Source organism: Geotrypetes seraphini, chromosome 13 (assembly GCF_902459505.1).
Source record: "Geotrypetes seraphini chromosome 13, aGeoSer1.1, whole genome shotgun sequence".
Lineage (NCBI taxonomy): Eukaryota > Metazoa > Chordata > Amphibia > Gymnophiona > Dermophiidae > Geotrypetes > Geotrypetes seraphini.
In genome coordinates this window covers 58,566,181-58,589,829 of record NC_047096.1, presented here as the reverse complement: position 1 = coordinate 58,589,829, position 23,649 = coordinate 58,566,181, and the positions used below count along the sequence as shown (strand labels likewise).

The window sequence follows — 23,649 nt, the reverse complement described above, 5'->3', positions numbered from 1 at the left end:
AGGCAAACATTTTTAAATTAATTAGACCAACACTATGGGTATTGTCTTTAATTTTTGTTAACCATATTGAACATCACAGTGTATTACAATATACAAATAAAATTGTATGTTATTATAAAGTAGGTAGAAAATTACTAGCAAGTTTTAACCATCAAGATTTGAGCACATTACACCATTGCTCATGGAGTTACACATTGAATTTAAGTGATACTGTTTAATCTTTTAAATCTTAGCTGGAGATGCTGCCGATAGTTTCTCCAGATTTACTGAACAATTAGGTAGATCAAACATCATAATTGATCATCTGATTGTATCCTTTCCATCTCTGAAAAGGTATAAAATACAACAACTCGCTGAAAATCAACTATCAAACTACAAAAATCTGGAATTTACTTTTTTATTTATTCAATTTTCTATCCCATTCTCCCAGGAGAGCTCAGAACGGTTTACATTAATTTATTCAGGTACTCAAGCATTCCCTTGGAGATTTATATTACTCCTATGGCATTCTCTATTTTGCAAAACTTTGAAGTTAGCTTTTGCAAAAGTCTGTTAGAGGTTCAGTTTGACCCCAGCACTGCACCGTATGTTTTTATCTGTATCAAAAATGTTGTTTGTAACCTACCATAGTAGAAGTCTATGTTAAGAATTTAGACTTTTTGATTTTTTTGCACTATATAATTTACCTGTGTGTTAGGATAATGCTGATTGTAACCCACCTTGACCTCCACTGGGTGAGGATGTAAGTGGATATGGGATTATATACTACAGATAATCATTAACAGCTTAGCGTTCTTGATAACCACCTTGAAAATAATGATCCTTTAATGCTAAGCAGAAACAGATCCAGGTCAGTTTCCATCTGCTAATGTTTATTCTATAATTTAGAAAGGTCAATAGTGACAGATAACAGCTTCTTAATCCACTCCGAGCACAATAGGCTTTTTATATGTACCAAACAAACAAAAGGAGAAAAAAACCCCCAAACAGTTCTATCTAATGTCAAAGTGGAACACTAAAGAGTCCAAATAAGCTAACATAAAACAAAAATGTCCATACAATCAAGGTGCTGTCTGGAAGAACACTCTTTGAAATAAGAAGCAAAAAAAAACAAACAAAAAATCCACACAGGCTTAGGCCTAAGCCTTCCCTGCTGCTATATTAGGCTCAGAGTTCTTTCATGAAAGTTCAGAGGAAGAATAGATGAGTCATAATTAACAAGGCACAACGACAAGTGGTTTCAGAGTAACTTATTAAATTGTGGTCCTTCAGAGTCACTTTAAGTTTAGCTGTAAGAGATCAGAGCAATAAAAGTCACACAGCAGCATAGGAGAAAGGGGGTAACATCTGTACAGAGCAGGTAAATGACAAAGACAAGCAGTTCAACATTCAGGGTTTTATTTAATAGCACAAGAGGACAAGGCAGTAGTCTTAAGACAGTATAGAAAAGTTAATTCAGATAAGCAGCACTCCTCCCCATACACACCATTTTAACTAAAAGAGAAACCACCCATCACGTTTACATAAAGGCAGTGCGTGGCAGTTGTGACTAGCACAAGCAGAGTGAGTCAGCTAGGACCTGCCCACCAGATTTTGTTATCAGTCCAAGTCATTCCTTCTCACTGAAAATAGCTAAATGGTATAGAAAGTGACTGCTCCCTTACTTAAAAGCTGTAGCTAAGTTTCTCCATTGTCCAGATGCTGGAGAAATTCTAGTCCTGTAATGGATCTGCTGAGCTGTTCACAAAATGGCTGCCTTCCTAACATTACACCAACACAATTAGAAGAAGTCCATCACGGAGACTAACATCTCCCTCGCTTTTAGCTAGAACAGAAATGTCTTGCATAAAAAAATGAAAACCATTTCACCTTTTGGTTCTGGTGCGGAGAAGTCTTATTTCCAGAAAGAGAACCACAGCTTCCAACTATTTGCATGAAAGTTTGCAAATCAGCCTTTTAGTTACTTCTAGAAATAGACTGCATTATGATAAAGGTATGTTGGTTATCTTCCATTCACATCAAGGATGTTTGCACACTCTGATACAAGGCTATAAATACACTGACAAGGTTCAGATTTCTAATATTTCACAGCAGCTAATGAAGGTGAGCAAGATAAAATGGGAAGAAAGCTCTCCCTCCTCAATTACCTGTTCTCAGAGAAATGGCAGCTTTCAAGGATCCTGGGATACAGGGAGCTCAGATTTGCTTTTGTCCTTTACAATGCAGAATCTTGAAAGTGCCCAGGAGCAGCCAGGTGATACAGGTCAGGGAGGCATTTCAACATGGTATACGGTCCTCGTATCAACTGTGCAGCTAACAGAATGATTCAAGAGCACATTTTTAGAGGTAGTTTGGCCTTAAAAGGCTTCCTTTGCACATGTGAAGCTTCCTTTGGTGCACAGAAACCCACAAAGGCCTGGCCCAACCAGAAGACCCTACCAAACCAAACCTACCAAAGCATGAACAGGTAGTTTAGCAACCATATATTCCAGGAAAGCTAGAGTCATTTCTTCCAATCAAAGTTCCAATCAGAGGCAAACCCTGCTGTCCAATCCATGTAGAAAGAATCCCACTTCATCTACCCTCCTCCCAGGTCATGGTGGCAGCTGATTAAGAGAATGGGGAACTGTTGTGTTGCTCCGGCAATCCACATACTGGTAGCCATCAAAGGAGAGCTGCTCTGAATGACCCAGGGAAAAGCAGGTCAGTGTTCCCCTGGAAGTAAAAGGAGTTATAGCATGCTTATGTTCTGTAATAGAATTTTTAAACAAAGACATTTCACTAAAGTAGGGCTCATTGGTTCAGAATCTGATGCTCATTTTACCACAGCCTGTAACGCCCTACAGCAAGGCTTCCTTTCTGAATTTAGACACTTTCTACACAAGAAGTAAAATTCAGGTCCTTACTGTGAACCTGATAGGGTGAAGTGCTCTCTCCATAGCATGACACCTGCACAAGATGTCTGGTGCCAGAGTTCTATGCAGTACCTACATGGTTTTCTAATGGAGATTAGTGCACTGCCTCTGCCCCTACAGTCAAATTATGGTGTTCATTTTCAAAACTTTTAGACAGACGAAGTACCATAGAAGCCTGTGGTATTTTGTGCGTTTAAATGCTTTGAAAACGAGCTTCTTTCTAAGCTGTTTCATGCTGGTTCTGACATGATGGATAGCAAAACTGCCCAGCTTAATTTCCTGCCAAAACACCAATTAGTCACCATTCAGCCACAGCAGGCAGATTTTGACCAGGATATTTAGTGCTGGCCATATCTAGATCTTCAGTGGCTTTAGTATGCAATACCACTGATATTTGGTGCCAGGATGCTGTGTGTGAGATTCTACTTGACTGCTTAGTTATCCAGTCTCCAGCAGTGAATATCAGTGGTGCTCAGATAATTTCTGGGATTGCCCCATCAAACTCAGACAGACTGTATGTCTAGCGAAGCTTGAATGGTCCGAAATTTGGCAGCTAAAAGTTAATGCTAAGAAATGCAAGGTTATGCATTTGGGCTGCCAAAACCCAAACGGTACAGTTTAGGGGGTGAAGAACTTATGTGCATGGCAGAAGAGCAGGACTTGAATTACATGTGATGATCTTAAAGTGGCCGAACAGGTTGAAAAGATGACGGATAAGACCAATTCTTGAGGTCGCACCTTTAAAAAGATATAAAAAGGATGGAGTCGGTCCAGAGGAAGGCTACTAAAATGGTGTGTGGTCTTGGTCATAAGGCGTAGGGGGACAGACAATCTGTAGACTTTGGAGGAAAGGCGGGAGAGGGGAGATGCATCTCTTATCATATGTGGCAAATGCATAGGATGAAGTTAAGAGGTGGTGGAAACGGAGACTTGTCTGAATTCAAAAGAGCTTGGGATAGGCCCGTGGGATCTCATTGAGAGGAAGAAATAATGGTTACGGCAGGTGGGCAGACTGGATGGGCCATTTGGCCTTTATCTGCCATCACATTTCTATGTTTAATACCACAGAATATTAATGTCCTGACCTGATCAATGCTATTTATCTGGGTAGAAGCTTTTCCTGCTTAGTTTAATAGTGTTATAGTATGACCCCAAAGTTGTTTGGCAATCTCAGTTTCTCTGATTTCTGAACATTTAAGGCTCATCTCAAAATAAAATTCCAGTAATACACCTGAGCTGATCCTAAAAACAGATGCCCTTGTGCAAGGAAGGAACTAGTGATTATATAGCACTGAAAGCAGGCAAAACTACATCCACCATCCTAATTCCCTTAAAAGAGCCACCCCCCCCAACCCTACACCAAGGCCATGCCCACAATGAGTAACCCCAGGACCGGTTAGCCAGTGCCCAGAGTCACTTACTTATAACTGCCTGAGCAGCACAAGATGGCCCAAGAACAGGATGAAAAACCTCAAAATTTCAACATGGAAAACAAGACATCATGGTGAAGATACAAATACAAACACAACATTATTAGAAAGGTCTGGGTCACATGACTATTCTGTGTGATGTATACAAATATGAAGTACTCAAAACTGTTAAGTGGAGCAGAGATACTGAAACGCTCCAATCTCCAACAGACCCTGGCATAAGAGCTAGGTCATTTTTATCATCCCCAGTGCAGTCCTTCACAGCAGACCTTAAGATACTAGAGTCTGTTCTTGTTATTCGTGGACGTATGGTTCCCGAATATGTTCCCAAATACCAAAATGCTGAGTTTTCAGAGGTACACATTGTGCCTCAAAACCGAAAAAAGGGAATAATGGATCCTATTGGGAAAATAGGGTTAGGGTCCTACATAGGACAGCATTTGAAGTACCTGCAATTCACTCTCCAGACACTTGGAGCCATTATCTAGAAGCAAGGTGAAAGTGAAAGCGAAAGGAAAAAAAAAAGCTTCTTTTTAAGAGCCAGTCCTGAATGGGGAATATTGGTAACAACTGACGCAACTGCAGATACATGAAATCGCACAATGAAAATGGACAAAGTCACATTAGAGAGGCGATGTTAATAGGAAGAACTCTGCAATGAAGTCCTGGAGACATCTGTACATCAGAACAAGGAGTAAAGCAGCCAGGACGCTGCTGCTCCTGTTAAGCCAGTGGGGGCTGGAGAGGCAACTGGGCAGCTCAGATAAATCTTTAACCAATGGTGGGCCACGTAGTGCCATCTTCTGTGCTGTGATCGAGGCAGGAGGCAGCGATCACTCTGATCAACATTAGAAGGAGGCAGACTCCAACCCAGATGGCTCACGCCAATTCTGATCCTAGTAATAAAGAGGAATCTCCACTGTTCCAACCTTGCCGGGCATTAATATAATACTCAGGATCCTACTACATATTCATTACAAATTGTTATTAATGGTTCATCTTTGTATACACAAGCAGGCACCAAAGTACCTTGTAGATAGCATCCTGCCATATGTTCCGCCACACCAGCTGCGTTCTGTAGATGGGGTTATCTACACATTCCTAAGTGAAGCAATTAAGGTTAAAAGTGTCCAGGGATAGTATGTTTTCTTGTATAGGCCCCCAAGAATGGAACAAACTTCCATTATATATATATATGCCAGCAATCTGATTATTTCTCAACTGAAGATGGAACGTTTGGACATTCCTGAGCTGGACTCTGTTAAGGGATGTAACTTACAGCTTATTTGGAAACCTTTTTGGGCCTCCTTGACTGGATACGCTCGTAGCCATGTATTGAACATTTGATTGTATAGTATTTGTGGTACTTCCTCACTTGCTGTCCTGCTGCTCAACGTCTCTTTCCTTTGGGTGGGGGGAGGGGAGGTTTTTTTGTTATGAAAATTTGGTCTATATTGCTTGTTGTTATTCTGCTTTTGGATTGTGTTTTTTTGACCAATAAACAGTTTTGAACATATGTATGCCAGCAGGTGAATGTGTGCAATTTCAAGGTGGAAGAGGATCTCTTTTTCCTTAAAGGACCCACGGCAACAAGAGGGCATCCGTTGAACATCAGGGGTGGGAAATTTCATGGCGACACCAGAAAATATTTCTTCACCGAAAGGGTGGTTGATCGCTGGAATAATCTTCCACAACAGGTAATTGAGGCCAGCAGCGTGCCAGATTTTAAGAAAAGATGGGATTGGCATGTGGGATCTCTTCATGGAGGTAGTTAGGGGGTGGGCCATTAGTGTGGGCAGATTAGATGGGCCGTGGCCCTTTTCTGCCGTCATGTTCTATGTTTTTTTTTGTAAGATAAAAGTATGGGAATTGAATACCAAGCAGTATGTTTGAGTCGCTTTTTGTGATTTTTCTGATGATTTTGTTATGTATGTATTTGTTATGACCTGCTTTGTGTAAAGCAGGATACAAATAAACAATATAGGAAAGCCTTATTCATACAAGCTTTTCAGAGCAACAACCTGCTGGAAAGAGCAAACTGCAGGTTCAGCATCCATCAGGGGTGGGCAATCGTGTTCCTTGATGGCCACAACCCAGTCAGGTGTTCCAAGACTTCCACAATGAATATGCATGAGATTTAATTTACATGCTATGGAAGCAGTCCACGCAAATCAATCTCATGCATATTCATTGTGGAAATCTTGAAAACCCAACTGGGTTGTGGCCCTCAAGGACCAGGATTACCCACCCTGAACCAGATGGATGTAGAAACATTGTACCCTTACCTGAGGGAAGGGAGGGGGAGGGGCTACATTTACTTGCAGGAACCATTCTAAGTGGGAGTTCAGCAGTTTACATACAATCTGTCACCTGAAATCCCACCCAAAAAACAGCCACATCCCCAGAAAAGACAAGACACTTACTGTATATGTAGCAACACATTGTGAACTTTGATTTTAGACCAGGTGCAAATATTGCTGAAGAAGAAAAAAAAAGAAGGTATTTCCATTCATTGAATATCACCACTGTTAACAGTATTCACAATGACAGCTTTAATTGAAAATGGATGCTGGTTCTAAATTTTCTTTAATGGAAAAAAAAAAATAATAATAATCCAAACACTTCCATGATTTCAGCTCCCAACAATTTAATGTAAGACAGCTACAAATTCTGCAGAATGCGGCATTCAAGTTATTAGGGCATAAAAGTAAATATGATCGAGTCACCCCCCCTTTCCTTACAATACCATTGGTTAGAATTAGATTCAAGACATTAGTATTGATGCATAAAGCATTATATACTTCTGAACCTGGCTATCTGCAATTCTTGACTATTCCATATATCCCAGGGGTCTCAAAGTCCCTCCTCGAGGGCCGCAATCCAGTCGGGTTTTCAGGATTTCCCCAATGAATATGCATGAGATCTATGTGCATGCACTGCTTTCAATGCATATTCATTGGGGAAATCCTGAAAACCCAACTGGATTGCGGCCCTCAAGAAGGGACTTTGAGATCCCCGATATAGCCCAAACTGAACATTAAGATCATTACAGGACAATAAGACTAGTCCTTCCAGATCGAAATGTGAATTAACACGTAATAAGACATTCTCTTTTTTGGCACCTAGTCAATGGAATCAATTAACTTCCGCAAGCTATTCGTACGGAATTAAAATCATAAAACTTTTTAAAAATTGCTGAAAACATTTTTCAAAAGGGTTTTGGTATTGATTCTGTTCCAAATTAACATATTCATTAATTCAAGAGATTCACAGTCAACTGACACACTGTCTACAATTTTTTTTTTGTGAGAATGGGTTTTGATTCTAACTTACCCCCTCTTCTACTAAACCACACTAGTGATTTTAGCGTGGGGAGCCGCGCTGAATGGCCCGCGCTGCTCCTGATGCTCATAGAGTTCTTATGAGCGTCGGGAGCAGCACGGGTCATTCAGCGCGGCTCCCCGTGCTAAAACCGCTAGTGTGATTTAGTAGAAGAGGCCCTTAGGTATGAATGATTAGTTTAGGTCTTTATGTTATGGAGTTATTTAATTTTGTATTTTATATGTAATCCGCTTAGAACTTTTGTAAGATTTGGTTGTATATCAAATTTTAAATAAACAAAAAATGCAAGCTACCCTAAAACCACCGAGATGCAGACAGTTGCATTCACAGTCAAAATGAGAGACATTAAAACTGTACAATCCACTGGAAAAAAAAAAAAATTTCTAAGCTTTTCCAGAGAAAGGAAAATGGTAAAACCAGAGGACATAATTTGAGGTTGAGGGGTGGTAGATTCAAAGGTAATGTTAGGAAATTCTACTTTACGGAGAGGGTGGTGGATGCCTGGAATGCGCTCCCGAGAGAGGTGGTGGAGAGGAAAACGGTGACTGAGTTCAAAGAAGCATGGGATGAACACAGAGGATTTAGAATCAGAAAATAATATTAAATATTGAACTAAGGCCAGTACTGGGCAGACTTGCACGGTCTGTGTCTGTATATGACCGTTTGGGGGAGAATGGGCTGGAAAGGGCTTCAATGGCTGGGAGGGTGTAGATGGGCTGGAGTAGGTTTTAACGGAGATTTCGGCAGTTGGAACCCAAGCACAGTACCGGGTAGAGCTTTGGATTCTTGCCCAGAAATAGCTAAGAAGAAAAAATTCCCCCGATGAGATAACATAAGAACATAAGAAATGCCCTCACCGGATCAGACCGAGGTCCATCTAGTCCGGTGCTCCGCACATGCGGCGGCCAAATTAGGTACTCCTTTGTGGAGACCCGACTTTACCATATCCCTCAATATGATATGCAAGAAGGTATGCATCCAACTTGCGCTTGAATCCCAGTATCGTAGTCTCCGCCAGATTCTTGCTGCTGCCACAACTGGTCTAACTGGGAGCTTGAGCCACACAAAGCAGGAAGTTGAGGCTGGTCCCTTGGTATCAAGTCTCATGAAACTTAATACCGCAAGACCAACTATTAACATCTGGTCCAGCACCGCATAGCAACAGGAATCTAATCAAAGGACTTCATGGGACATCCCTCCCGAGTGGGGTGTTGGAATAGCAGATGGAGTAGGTATCCCTCCTACTGAATTTTGCTGGTGCGGAGGGAGGGGTGTCGACGCCGGTGCTGGTTCATCAGAGGGATGCTGGAGAGGGGGGGAGGACTTTTTTATGAGACGGATAATGTGTGTATGTAACACATGCACAATGATCCGACAAGTGCACACATTGGATGGGAGGTGACCCATCAAATGCGCCCCGACAACTGTGCTCCCTGATCACAATCCACAGCAGATACTTGCCCATGCACACCAGCCCAGCTAAGAGCTCATTACTACACTTAAACATTACTTTTCCCATATTAAACTCCCCAAGCTATTTATGAACGAAGACTCATGGCATCAGAACTCAGCCCTGGTTCCAACTCAGGAGAAAGTTACTGATGGATTCTTTATGTATATAAAGACTCATAAATTTACTGTATAACCCTGGACCCCTCTCTGTTCAGGTTTAATTGGGTTATTATGAATTACATTGGTTGCCCATGGAGGCATGAATTCTTTTTAAATTGGGATGTCTTTATTATAAGGTATTGATGGGTCTGGTTCCTTCCTAGTTGACAGATTTATTTTATTATTCTACGCATTATTTGCGCACTACTAAAGCTTTCTTTGTTTTTTCCACCATTTAAGGGCTTTAGGTACAAAAGATACCACGATAAAACCCTTTTCAGATTTTAAGCAGCTCTTATTGTCATCTATTTCTTATCTTCACTATTGGAAACAACTCAAGACTTTGTTCTCTAAGTTTCTCTGTTCTTAATATTAACATATCTATCATTTTGAATTATGTATTGTAGCTAGTCTTTTGTAAACCGCATTGAACTTTACGGTAACTGCAGTTTAGAAATAAATTCTTATGTTAATCAAAGATCCCTATCACACAAAGCAGGTGTTCAAAACTGGGAAGCAGACTGTACAGCATCTGCTCAAGCCAAGGACCCAAACTGACTAAAAAGCCATTACAAAAGTTGCTGCTACCAGATTAAAAAAAAAAAGCTACGAAGTATGAACATGGGGACATGATCAAAACATTCAAGATAATGAAGGGAATAGACTTAGTAGATAAAGACAGGTTGTTCATCCTCTCCAAGGTAGGGCGAATGAGAGGGCACTCTCTAAAGTTAAAAGGGGACAGATTCCGTACAAACGTAAGGAAGTTCTTCTTCACCCAGAGAGTGGTAGAGAACTGGAATGCTCTTCCGGAGGCTGTTATAGGGGAAAACACCCTCCAAGGATTCAAGACAAAGTTGGCCAAGTTCCTGCTAAACTGGAACATACACAGGTAAGGCTAGTCTCAGTTAGGGCACTGGTCTTTGACCTAAGGGCCACCGCGTAAGTGGACTGCTGGGCACATGGACCACTGGTCTGACCCAGCAGCAGCAAATCTTATGTTCTTATGACAAGTTGCTACGAGGAGTGTATGGCGCAGTGGTTGGATCTACAGCCTCAGCACCCTGGGGTTGTGGGTTCAAACCCCGCGCTGCTCCTTGTGACCCTGGGCAAGTCACTTAATCCTCCAAAGCCCCAGGTATGTTAGATAGATTGTGAGCCCACTGGGACAGATAGGGAAAATGCTTGAGTACCTGATTGTAAAAAAAAACCGCTTAGATAACCTTGATAGGCGGTATATAAAATCCTAATAAACTTGAACTTGAACACCCAGAGGGCCCATGCAGAGAAGCATTTCCACAGGCTAGACCCGATTTTACTGGCCAAGCAATGCAAAGCTTCTTTCAAAACAGATGGTAACGTATGCAAAAACCATTAAAAATCATGGTAATGTAATTAATTCTGATGCACATGTGCAGGAAATTTCTCAACAGGTCTAGGGCAGTGCAAAAGGTTTGAGGATCAGGAGGCACCATCACCCCTCTACCTCATTAAAATGTATAGGATCTAGGGCAGACATGGGCAACTCTGGTCCTCGAGGGCCGGAATCTCGTCGGGTTTTCAAGATTTCCCCAATGAATATGCATTGAAAGCACTGCATGCAAATAGATCTCATGCATATTCATTGGGGAAATCCTGAAAACCCGACTGGATTCCAGCCCTCGAGGACCGGAGATGCCCATGTCTGATCTAGGGGGATCCCACTAGACACCAGGGACTTTTTCTTTAAGTCAGTACCGAGGATGGGGTAGGACAGAGGGAGTGGGGGAGGGGGGAACCAACTGGATTCCGGCCCTCGAGGACCGGAGTTGCCCATAACTGATCTAGAGGGATCCCACTAGACACCAGGGACTTTTTCTTTAAGTCAGTACCGAGGATGGGGTAGGACAGAGGTGTGCCACTACACCACAGGGATATTTTTCAGAGTGGGGGAGGGGGGAACCGACGCAAAGCGCCCCAGCATGGTTGCCTGCAATTTATGTTTAATATTGATTAACGTCAGCCTTTCTGTCAGTGTGTGAGCCAGAAGGGCAGCATTTAGCAATGAGCTGCTGCAATTTTAATACTGCAATAAAAGCATGCCGTGTTATTTTTATTACAGTAGAGATTTCTATTCCGCCATTACCTTGTGGTTCAAGGCGGATTACAAAAGAGTTATAAAGTTGGGTTACAAAAGAAGATCATTGGTCATTTGTAGTAAAGGTAAAGAGTAGATCAGGTAGTATCGGTGAGTCAGGAAGAAGATGAGAAGAGGAAGGTTTTCATGGTGTTAAGACTTTTTCAGGGATTTGTTGAAGAGTATAGCACTAATAGGAATTCTTACAAATATTTCCAGACTTAAACAAGGGTGAAGGAAGGGGGACACAAGAGCCACTTACTAGGTGTTGTTGTCCTTTATGGTGTTATTAACCGTGTAATAGATCTATTAACAGAAAAGACAAGCAAAAATTAATAAAACAGACCAGGAAAGACTAAGAAAAAAAAGTGTCTCTTGTAACCTATGCTCATTAGGAAAACAGAGGCTAAGTGCAATCAGACTCAATGATGCGCAAGTAAAACCAGAAACCTCCCCATCCCAAAAAGCAGACTGGTTTACCTGTTTGTTGCCCAAAGAGCCTACAGTTGTCACATCGCCGGTACTGGTCTTGCCAATCACCGTTGTTACATGCAGCACTTCTACATCAAGCTGTGTCACGTCGATCTCATGGAAGTTTCTGTTTGATATATTCAACACATTCTTGAAAGAAAGAAAGAAAAATGAGGAAGGAACGCATTTATAAGCAGGAGGGGAAGAATCCAGCTGCTTTGACCGATGCACAAAGGATATAGGCTCAAGGGTACAGTATGCAGATACCAACAAAAACCAAAACAGATTACCCCACTGCATTCCTGTTCAGATAGCATATGGGAGAAAGACGGGTCGGAGGGCAGAGGGGTTTACACAGCTACAGTAAAATCCCAGCTGTCATAGAAAGTCAACCAACATGTGAGGAGAGAAAGTTTCAAGTGTAGGAACTCAACCGTTTATTGGCAAGATTCACCTCGTCCATCCATCATATTTCAATTGAAAAATAGTATCACCATCTTGCAACGGTAGAAGGAATTTAATCCATTCTGTTTAAGTTGTGGGAAAAGAGAAAAACATGTTTTGGTTGTAGTTATCTCTGCAATGAAATACAGGGAATCCTGAAGGGAATGTGCAGAAAATATCTATATAAATATTTCAGAGATTACTGTAGGTACTTATTGTTGAGCATACCATATTTACTCAACTATAGGTTGATCCCATGCATAGGTTGAGAGAATTTTTAGACCTAAAAATGATCTAAAATCTCAACTCATACATAGGTCATCCCTATTTACTTATTTTGGGGTTTTTTATCCCGTTGTCCCCAAAGAGCTCAGGTTAAACATACATTTGACCTATCCAGGTCAGCACCTCTGGCTCCATCCCTTCCACCTCTGCTGGAAAGCTGTTCCCCCCCCCTCAAATCATCATCACCATCCCAGGATTCTCCCCCACACACTCGCTGTGTAGTGGTACCTGCTGTGGCACTGAAGCTCAGAGGCTTCTCTGCAACCTTCCCTGAAGACACTCTACAAACTCTCTCTTGCCAAACAGGAAGAAAGTCAACTTCCTGTTTGGCAGGAGAGAAATCAGAGTGTGCTCTGGGGTAGGACGCAAGCACTTTCAGAGGTTCACTGCTGCAGCACTGAAGCTATTTTTAATAGGTACATCACCATGCTTTCTGTGGAGCAGATTCCTTGATCAGCATGGGAGGAGAAAGAGGTGCTGGCCAGGTTAGGGTTACATAGATAAGACGACCCTGATTTTTCTTGTGCTTTATAAGTCAAGAGATTTTGGGCCAATAGTCAAGTATACAAGGCTAATGGGTGGACTTCCTTCTGCCGCTGAAGGGCAGATCAGTGCTCCAAGCCATGTTTAACCAACTCGTGGTTTGCTTAGGGCTTTGCCCAACAGGTTTTCAGAGCACAAGGGAAGGGAATAAGCATGGGCTCTTACCGTGGTGCTGAGGTTGATACTCGGCAAGGAGGCGGCAAAAGTCACCACAGAGGAGTTCAGTCCTGCATGAACCACGACAATAGAACGTGGGAAGAGGAAGAAGATGGCCAGAGAGGAGAGAAGAAGGCAGATCACCACAGCAAGAGAGACATACAGCTTCCTGGAGAAGATCAAAACAAGAGAAGGCTTTTGAGTTTAAGCTCATAAAACCCACCCTCCGGCCTCTCAAAAGGGCTGCTGAGAGTGGCAAACAAAGTCATAGGTTACAGAGTTAGCATGAAGACCAGTGATGTAAAGCTGGGCTCAGACCATTCCCTGTGTGCCTGCGAGGAAAGAGTAGGTGGTTTGGCAGAAAGTCTCCATTCTAGACTGTAGTTCGAGACTGTCTCAGGATTTTGATAGAAAAGTTTTGTAGCCTAATGTGAAATAAGATGCAAACAGAGGGATACCATTCGGTCCCAAAATCCAGATGGCCACATCACCACAAGGCAGCTTTGGAAGTCCAAATTGAGAGCAGTTATTGAATTAACAGAGACCTTAACTTTGGTTCTAGGAGGGACCAGCTCAAGATAACATAGAATGAATTCTTACACACCTCAGCTACCTCGCAGTTCTGTGCGGTTCACAAATCAGGGAATACTAAATCAATCATAGTATGAACACAGCAAATTAATCAAAATATTTGCCAAACATGCATGTTAACATTTTTCTAAAGGCCAAATAAGAAGCAGAAAATTATATAGAAGTACTAACCCACCCAGCCGCCTGATAAGCCAAAGTTTTACCCAAAAATCGTCTATAGACGCATCCCTTTACCGACGGGAAGTCAAAGAATCATACTTTGCATAAATGTTTTCCGTTTACACATTTAAAGTGGTCAAGAAGATAAATGGGTAGAAGTCCATTCAGAGCTTTAAAGCATATATAACCGAGCTTGAAAAATAATCTAACTTCCATTGTATGTACTTTCCACTGCTGTTCTGTGATGGTGTCTGGTATTCGGGAGGGGGGGGGTATTTAAGTGTCTTGCATTGTTTCTATTTTATAATGGGGCCAGAATGGAGAAGGCACATAGCCAAAAATTTCTAGACAAACTAGTAAACAAGAAAAAAACAATTTATTTCTAATCATTGGGTCTAGGGAGGAGTAAGTTTTGAGGGTGCTCATGCACCCACAGAGCTGACAACTATGGTGAAGGTGAACTTGGCACGGCTGCTGCCTCCGCTAGACTTGCTTTGAAGCACTCGGCACTTTTTCACAAGCGCATAAAAATTGTAGCATTCTATCTGAAAGAAGAATTGGTTGTGCAGAGCTGCTTGTGACTTGAGAAAGCCTTGTAAATAGTGTATCGTTGATTTTTTTCTCAAGTCCAAGAGCACCAACTGAAGGGATTTCTTTGGGAAGGAGAAGTGGCTTAGCAAAGCTCCAGGAGACCATCATTATATCATATACATTTCAGGCAAGACTACCTACTTAAACGTGATTCACGTGAAGATAAGCACCAAAAATGTAGGCCCGGAAAACCATGACACACATTTCTGGGGCCTACCTTTCAAGTCGGCACGATTCCGAAACTGGCACCAATGTATTATTGATACATGATTAGCAACTGCTTTTTAAAACACCTGCCAATAATAATAATAATTATTATTCTTCTATACCGCCACAATCTTGCGACTTCTAGGCGGTTTACAATCAAGAGTGCTGGACATTCAGCGAAATACAATATGCAGATATTCAGGGAAATAAAGAGAGCTGAGACCTTAAGAAGGCAATATCAGTGCCAGTTTGAGAATCTGAGCCAGGAGTATAAAAGCTTGGAGTCCAGCCAGGAAGCAGTGATGTCCCATGGTATAGGCCTGTTCTAAACTATTGCAGTGTTTTCCCGGTATCGGGTTTGCTTTCTTCACGCTAGGCGGCAGGCACCTTGGCGTGCCTTTTTGCAAGTAAACTCAGTTTGGTTTGATTGATTTTGTATCATTTGGCGCCATCTACTGGGTTACTTTTACACCCCTGAGGAAGGCCCTTGTGGCCGAAACACGGACCGTGTTGAGAATCAAGTATATGTTCTATTATAAAGGACTTTACATGCCTGCCACGTTTGGTTTTATTTATGTATATACCTGTGCAAATTTTAACCAAAATTCTATAAATTAAAACAAACATATTTGTTCACACAGTGATCTGACCAATGTCCCTTCCCCGCTTCCTTTTGCTATCTCTATAGTTTGCCCTTGGGATTGTTTTTTCCTTTGTATTGTTTTTAATCCATGGTATAGGCCTCTACCCTTTATGTGAGACTTGCCACTGCTACTGTCAGGTACACAAAGCTTCACCTGAACCTTGCAGCTTTTGCATTTTGACCCAAGTACTCACTGTCTGCAACCACTGTGCGATTTTGTCTCTGTTGGTACTCTGGGTCCACTTTCATTCATGCTACCACATTGATTTTTGATCACTTCTACACAGGCTGTTCAACTTTTTTTTCACAACAATGCACTCTAATAAACATTGGCTGTACAGCTAAGCGACACAAAAATTTTAAATATAGAGCCACCAAACTGATCAATCATTCTGCAAGCTGCCAGGAACTAGAGAATGACACGGGGACACATTTTTCCCTGTCCCCACGGGAACTCAATTTCCCGTCCTCTCCCCACCCCATTCCTGCAAAGCTATAACATCACCTGCACAAGCCTCAAACACTTTGGAAATCACGGATGTTTGAGGCTTGGACAGTTAAGACAGAGCTTCCAGGAATCGGACAGAACTCGCGGGGACAGGACAGGGAAATTGAGTTCCCGTAGCGACAGGGACAAATTTGTCCCCGTGTCATTCTCTACCAGGAACCCCTTCTAGCCACATTAGCAACAAATACTTTACGTTCGTCTGGGCTTTAGTCTCTGGTCACTGTACGGGATCAAAGCCACCAGTTCTTTCTCCCGATCTAAAAGGAAAGAACAAACAAAACAGGGTTTTATCAATTCCTTTTTATTTTTGTATCATGTCTTTTTGTCTTAAAGAATTTTATGTTTTATTACACTTTCTTAATTATGGAAAAGTAAGATCATAAGATGTTCCTCATGGATCAATTCTGTGTTTTCCTGATCTTCATATATACATGTCACAATTAAATATAACTAATTATGGTGATTGACCTTCTGAGACCTTTAAAGATAACACCAACACTCAAAAAGTTTTCCAACTTCATCTGGTCAGCAAATTCTCATTTTCTTAAAGACTATAGATAATATTTCATCAAAAAATGTTCTTTCTTTCTCTTTCTTCTCAGTTTTTCACATTTAACCCGCTTCTTTTTAACAAGAAGGAAGTTCCTGCAAGTTTTAAAGGCAGATGTGAGCATATCAGAGCAAAACATCTGCGCTTGTTCTTCTATGACATGGAAAAATCTAAGCTGCATGCAACTTTTCTGAGGTTCATATTTAAGCACAGGATAAACAAAATACCAGTGTGTGCTTTCACTTCAGTTTTTGTTTGCATAGGCTCACAAGGGTTGCATGAAGTCTTCATAAATTTAACTTTGTGCTTTTCACTGTATTATATTCTCAGAAACAGCCACGTGCTCAGGCTTCCACATGCGGCTCTACCCCAAGTCAGTATGGGCCCCTGGGGCACACAGGGCTACTGCAGGGGAGCTTTTCACAGCCTCAGATGGGGCCTAATTGAAGACTCATGATTGCAGAGCTCCTGAAGCAGCTCTGGTGCATAATGCTGCCCACCCCCATCCCAGGATGGTCACTGCAATGCCTAAATTACTGAAAATGGGGCAGAAAGAATGATTTTGCAATGACTATTTTTTCACCAATAACTCCAATAAGGATGGGAGATCCCAGCCCTAGTTCCAACTGACTAAAGCCCACAAAGAGGCTAAGGGGAGCCGTCAGGTCAAAGCCACACCCCAGTTCTCTCCAGGGCCAGCGTGACTATACACATTGGCCTGCCCAGTCCATTTAAACAGAAGCTGGCTTTTTTTCTAACTGAATTATGACTACCGTAATTCATATCAGCTCAATAGCTGTGGTATATACTGCCAAGCCAGAGACCTGAGCCCCAAATCCAGCTCTGCCTCAGTAAGCAGGCCAAAAATGCCAGCGGCAGAGATCACATGCCTGTAAAAGGAGGGACACCCAGCTGGCATGTGAAGGCAACACCAACTGGACAGGTTCATGTATGCCATGGAGGAAGCCACTGCTTGCCCTGTATCTGTAGTTGCTACACGTTGGGTTTTGGCTAGGTAACCTGGATTGACCACCATGAAAACAGGCTCCTGGGCTTGATGGACAATTGGTCTGACCCAGTAAGGCTATTCTTATGCCAGTGTATCGCAAACTGTGTGCCGTGGCAAGATTCCGAGTGTGCCGCCAGGGAATGACTTGTAGCAGGGTTAACTACCAGCGCCTCTCCTCTCTGTCAGCACAAGAGCTCAGGGCCATGTCATGCGGACCTCTGAGCATGCATGGATGACATCTGCACATGCTCGGAGGACCAGGCATGAAGGGCCACGTGTCCTCTGTGTGCCACACAAAAATATTTGCTCTGTTAAGCGTGCCGGAGCTAAAAAAAAAAAAAAAAAAAAGAGTTCGAGAGACGCTGATATCTTTATCAGGAGCGTCTATACTGTTACTATCACTGGGGAGTTAAATCAGAGCGGTTTACTAAGACATCTATAATGAATTTTAAAATACAGATTTGGATGGATTCATCTCGTCTTCACAACACTGATACTTTACCTCCGCACATGTCCACAACCAAACTTCTTCCTGGTTTCCCTTCCCCTGTTGTGACTCCCTTACTTCCCTTCCTGCTGATATTAACCATCCCCAATCTTTCCCTTCTCTCCAAGCCATTGGGCACCTTAACACTTCACCCTTCAAACCAACTGCCTCTCCCTTCCTCTTACTCTCTTCTCTACTCTAAAGATCCTACATTTTCTCCCTCTCATTTGGTCATCCCCACTCCCCCTGCGTGCACCTCACCCATGTCGCAGCAGCAGATGCCCACTCACCTCCCCTCCCCCATACCTTCCTCCTCCTCTTGCTTTCCGCTGGGGACATCAACTCCAATCCTGGTCCTCCCAACCAACTCTTAAGTCCACCTTACTCCCTACAGGCCAACCCGCAATACCACCAACCTTATTTTTATTCCTCTCCTCCCCGTCCTTCTCTTGTGCCTTATGGATTGCCTACTCCATTCCCAACAAGCTTGCCTACATACAGTAAATGACCTCTTCATCTATTGATCTCTCCACTTGCTCACACACAGAGACCTGGATTAGCCCTGATGACTGTACCTCAGCTGCTGCCCTGTGTCATGGAGGCTACCTTTTCTCCCACACACCTCACCTGGTTGGTCAAGTAGGTGTGAGGCTACTACTTTCGCCCTCTTGCAGATTTCAACCCTTTTTCCCACCATCATTTCAATGCTCTTCCTTTGAAGTCCATGCCATCTGTCTTTTCAAACCCCTCCCACTCTTCCTTCCTCACCAACTTTGGCTCCTGGCTCTCCTCCTTCCCACTATCGATTGGTGTACCTCTTGGAGCGCTGATCTCCTCCCACAGCTTCCAGTATCACCTCTATGCTGATGACTGCCACCCAGATCTACCTCTTTGCGCCAAATATCTCTGCTGAAACCCAGACCAGAGTCTCAGCCTGCCTGTCCAGCATTGCTGCCAGGATGTCTTGCCACCATCTAAAATTGAATATGGCTAAAACACAGCTGCTCAAATTATCAAGATCTGCTTGTTGTCCCCTCTATCCGAGAAATCATTTAGGGCACCACCAGAAAGTCCATCTTCTCAGTCGTAGCACCCTCACTATGGAATTCTCTTTCCTTGCATATCGAACAAGAGAGTCTTCTCGCACACTATTCAAAACAAAACTCAAAACCTACGATACCTAAGCCAGGAGTCCTTTTTCTTTCCCCAAAATAATATTCATTTTGGGTCCTCAACTCCAAATGCCTTCCTAGAGACAAATTAACTCCTAATGTTCTATCCATCCCCCTTTCTCCTTTATATTTTTGTTTATCGCGATGTATTTTAGACCCCCCTCTTGTACCTTCCTTCCCTGAAATGTTAGTCTTATGTATTATATGTAACCTCCCCCCCTCCTCACATCTAATTTTCATGTGGTGGAGTTATTTTTCCCCCCCTTTTGTTCTTAATTATTTTTATTACTCATAAACCGTCTAGATAAATTTTGATAGACGGTATATCAAAGAAATAATAAACCTGGAAATTCATCTTCCCACCTCAACCCACCTCTCTGCTTCCTTCCTTCTCAGTCTCAGTGAGCAACACTCTCATCCTTCCGGCTCCGTCTGCTCGTAATCTTGGGCTCATCTTTGACTCCTCTCTTTCACTACCCAGATACAACATATCGTTAAAACCTGCCGCTTCTTCCTCTATAATATTACCAAAATCTAACCCTTCCTCTCCGAGCATACTGCCAAAAAACTTATCCATGCCCTCAGATTACTGCAACTCGCTACTCTCAGGCATTCTGCTTAGCCATCTTGCTCCCTTCCAATCTGTCCAGAATTCAGCTGCACGACTCATATTCCAAGAGAGCTGCTAGTCATGTTACCACTTTCCTAGAGTCACTTAATTGGCTTCCCATCATTTCAGACTACAATTCAAACTCCTCTTACTGACCTCCAAATGCACTCACTCAGCTGCCTCTCACTCTCTTCACTTATCTCTCCCTATGATACCTCCTCCCCCCCCCCCCCCCCCCCCCCCCGGCCACGTGAACGCCACTCAGCCGGCAAGTCCCTCCTATCTGTGCCCTTCTCTTCAACTGTTAACTCCAGACTTTGTCCTTTCTGCCTTGCTGTGCATGGCTGTCCAAGTTAGATTGTAAGCTCTTTTAAGCAGGAACTGTCTATAAATGTCAAAATGTACAGCGCTGCAAATACCTTTCATTGCTATATAAGTGATAAGAAGTAGTAACGGGATAGACAACCAATTAAATAAAATATGAAATACATACCCTTGGGAATCCTTCCTATGCCTTGACAGGTAGGGCAAACAGTACTGCCATGGCTTTCTACCTCCACATATGGCAAGTAGCCATTCCCATTGATGCTTACATATGGGGTAGCCTTTTCCTCTTCTGGCTCATCCTTATCCAATAAGGGCTTGCTTTCATACTTTTCATGGGCCACAGATCTCAGCTTGGAGATTATTTTCTCCATATTGGCATGCTCTATAGAAGAGAAAAATATCAACATGGAACCTTTCCGTTGTTATTTCAACATCTAGGGAATGAGCAAAGTCACAGCAAGAGCTGCTGAATCTGATTGGCTTTCTGCCAGCCTCCACCCCACTAACTATTTATTGATATAATCAAACCTTGGTTTGCGAGCATAATTTGTTGCAGAAGCACTCACTCGTATATCAAAGCGAATTTCCCCATAGGAAATAATGGAAACTCAGACGATTCGTTCCCCAACCCAAAAACTTTCATACAAAATACATCTACTGTATAAAGTAAAACAAAATAACCTGCACTTTACAGTCCTTTTGAGATGCGAGGGCTCAAACTGTGCACTGCTGCGAATATGTTTGCGACTATATTTTGGGCTTTATACTGTACTTGCAAATTATTCATGCATGCACTGCGCTTATGATGTGCATCTCCGACGCTCGTGTACACGCTCATTTAGCGAGTTAAAACTTAATCAAATGTTTTGCTCATCTTGCAAACCGCGTTACTCGCTATCCAAGGTTTTGTGTTTGTTTTTTATAATCCAAATCATATTTCATACAAAAATAGTTAAAACTTGTGGCTGAGCCTTGTAATTTCAGATTCCCAAGGCCACCCCTACTTCCTTCTAGTTTTGGTTCGGGCGCCAAAGATAAGCGTTTTAATTTCTGGCACCTTTTTTTATTTTACTGGAGCTCCCTAAACCTTTTCTGACCCCCACGTTCTACATTGTCCCGTCTCTAGTAAACGCTTCTGATAAGTGCAAACACATTCTCCCAAATGGTTCATTTTCTCCAGCGGGTACTAGGATCTTGTTAATATTAAGGCTCCTCAATCACCCCAAACGACCTTCACCAGCCCCCCTTCACCTAAATTCTGCTGCAAGGACAATACTGCGAAGTGGGAATCCGTGAAACCCAGGAGTTCTTGGTTTTACCTTGCCCGGTTGCAAAGTCTGCCTTTTCGAAACATTAAAGGCTCCTTTTATCAAGCTGCGGTAGGCGGTTAACGCGCGGAATACCACCTCCATTGACGAGGCGTTAGTTTTTTGGCGTGCCGCAGGGGTTAGCGTGTGATGAGATGCCCAACGCACTAACCCCCGTAGCGCACCTTGATAAAAAGAGCCCTATATTTCACCTCCTACAGTTAAAAGCTCAGATTTTTAAAAAAACCAAAAAACACTTTCCTCAAGACAAGAGAGCCTGAAAAATAGTTAACCCCCCTTGAAAAAAATCCATCTCCAGGGCCTGCTCAGCCATCTTCTGCCCTTTGCTAAAATGTACCGAACTTTAGGTGAGAATTTCCATGTTATAATTCACTGACAAAACACTAGACCAACTCTGTCCCACTCCTGGGGACCCCCCAGCCAATATGGTTTTATTATAATCCACTTTGATTTAAAGCACACAAGAAATAATTTTTAAAAAAATATGCATTAGATATATTTGCATGCCCGCCTCCTCCATTATGTACAAATCTCTCTCATGGCTATTTATTTATTTTAAAATTTTCTATAGGCATCTAAAGCCTAAACCGTTTACAAAATGTTACATACATAAGTTTTGAAACAAACTAAATAATAATAATAATAATCAGATCCTCCAAAAATCAGCAATGCCTAGAAAAAGGCTTTTTCAAACAGTTGTGGTCTGAATAGTTTCCTATTACCACATTTCCTGAAAACTCGACTGTCTGGGGATCTCCCAAGCCAGGGCTTAAGAACCACCGCACTAGACCAAGGATTAAAATCTTTTTTTGGTGCTACGTCTCCCTCCGTTTCCTCTGTGATCTAAATCAAGAGGTTTCGCTGGAGAGCTCTGTTTTCGCAGCTTTCTCTCCAACCCCACCCGCCCTAACAAGTCCCCCTTCAGCTAGAGAGGTTACTTCTGTGCATCGCGCGGTAAGACTCACCTGGTTGCGTTACTATCAAGGGCAAACCCAGATTCTGAAGCTCAAAAGAGGAAAAGCGAAACACCCCTTTTTAGACGCCGTCAGTCTGCGTCTGCCCCACGTGAGGGGCTCAGAGATTAGGAAGTGAAAGAGCGATTTAACGGCGCTGCTTCCTCGTTCACTCCAGCCAGCGGAAACCCTCCGCTCACCCCCTAGGCAGGGGCAAAAGAAACCAGAGCTGACGGGGCAGAGGTGCTGGAAAAAACCAGGGCTAGGAGGACACGCCCCTAGGCGGGGCTATAGGAAACCAGGGCTAGGAGGACACGCCCCTAGGCGGGGCTATATGAAACCAGGGCTAGGAGGACACGCCCCTAGGCGGGGCTATAGGAAACCAGAGTAGAGAGTTGCGCGGGGACAGAAATCCCCCACCCGTCCCTGTGAGGAATACCCTCCGTCCCTGCCTGTCCCTTTTTTTTTTTTTTTAATCATTTTTATTATGAGACAACAAGAGAAACAAGCAGAACACAGAAGAAAAATAAGCAAACAATGGCAATCAGGAGAAGAGAATAACAAGCAGCACCAAGAAAAGACTATGCAACATGACACTGCAGAACTGGCCAAGAAACAAAGGCTGCCAATCTCTCATATCGGCTCCATCATTTTTGATTCCCCAGAGAACAGGACAGCCCCCCCCCCCCAACACCAACAGGAGGGAGAAAGCACGCCCATTAGACAGCACCACCTATACAGACAAACACACTCAGACCAAGATCACACCACAGTCACCCACACCCCTCCCTACCCTGTCCCTTTAAACTTCAGAAATAGTTATTTAATTTAATTATGCTACGGAATTAAAGGCTCTGGTAGAAACCCATTTACAAAGTATGTATTAATAAAGTCTCTTTGCTTATTTGTAAATGGGTTTCTACCAGAGCCTCTAATGTTTATAAATTTTTATCAACACAACTAATATACTACTTTATCCTGAAGCAAAAAAAAAAAAAAAAAGAAATATAATTTTTTTCCTACCTTTGTTGCCTGGTTTCTGCTTTCCTCATGTTCTCATTCAATTCCTTCCATCCACTATCTCTCTTCTCTCTGCATCTTCCATTTGCTCTGTTACTGTGCTTCTCTCTTTCTCCCCCCTTCCAAATTGGTCTGGCACCCATCTTCTTCCCTCCGCTCCCCCCATAGTCTGGCATCTCTG

The 23,649-nt window shown here is 42.7% G+C and overlaps 1 protein-coding gene across 1 annotated transcript; it reads right to left on the bottom strand.

The window, feature by feature from the left end:
- Nucleotides 1–1,381: 1,381 nt before the first annotated feature.
- TMEM106A (transmembrane protein 106A) lies at nt 1,382–22,696 on the bottom strand. Its single transcript, XM_033918182.1, has 8 exons — nt 22,461–22,696; nt 20,334–20,549; nt 16,206–16,269; nt 13,323–13,482; nt 11,895–12,035; nt 11,677–11,720; nt 6,769–6,822; nt 1,382–2,715 (listed from the first exon to the last, which is right to left on the bottom strand). The coding sequence occupies exons 2-8, from the start codon at nt 20,536–20,538 to the stop codon at nt 2,595–2,597; spliced, it is 789 nt and encodes a 262-aa protein (XP_033774073.1). The 5' UTR covers nt 20,539–20,549; nt 22,461–22,696; the 3' UTR covers nt 1,382–2,594.
- Nucleotides 22,697–23,649: the final 953 nt, after the last annotated feature.

Coding starts and splice junctions, on each gene's coding strand:
- TMEM106A (XM_033918182.1), bottom strand. CDS start 20,538: ATGGAGAAAATAATCTCCAAGCTGAGATCTGTGGCCCATGAAAAGTAT. Junction 16,270..20,333: donor CATAGGAAGGATTCCCAAGG/GTATGTATTTCA, acceptor CTTTCCTTTTAG/ATCGGGAGAAAGAACTGGTG. Junction 12,036..13,322: donor GTATCAACCTCAGCACCACG/GTAAGAGCCCAT, acceptor CTTTCTTTCAAG/AATGTGTTGAATATATCAAA.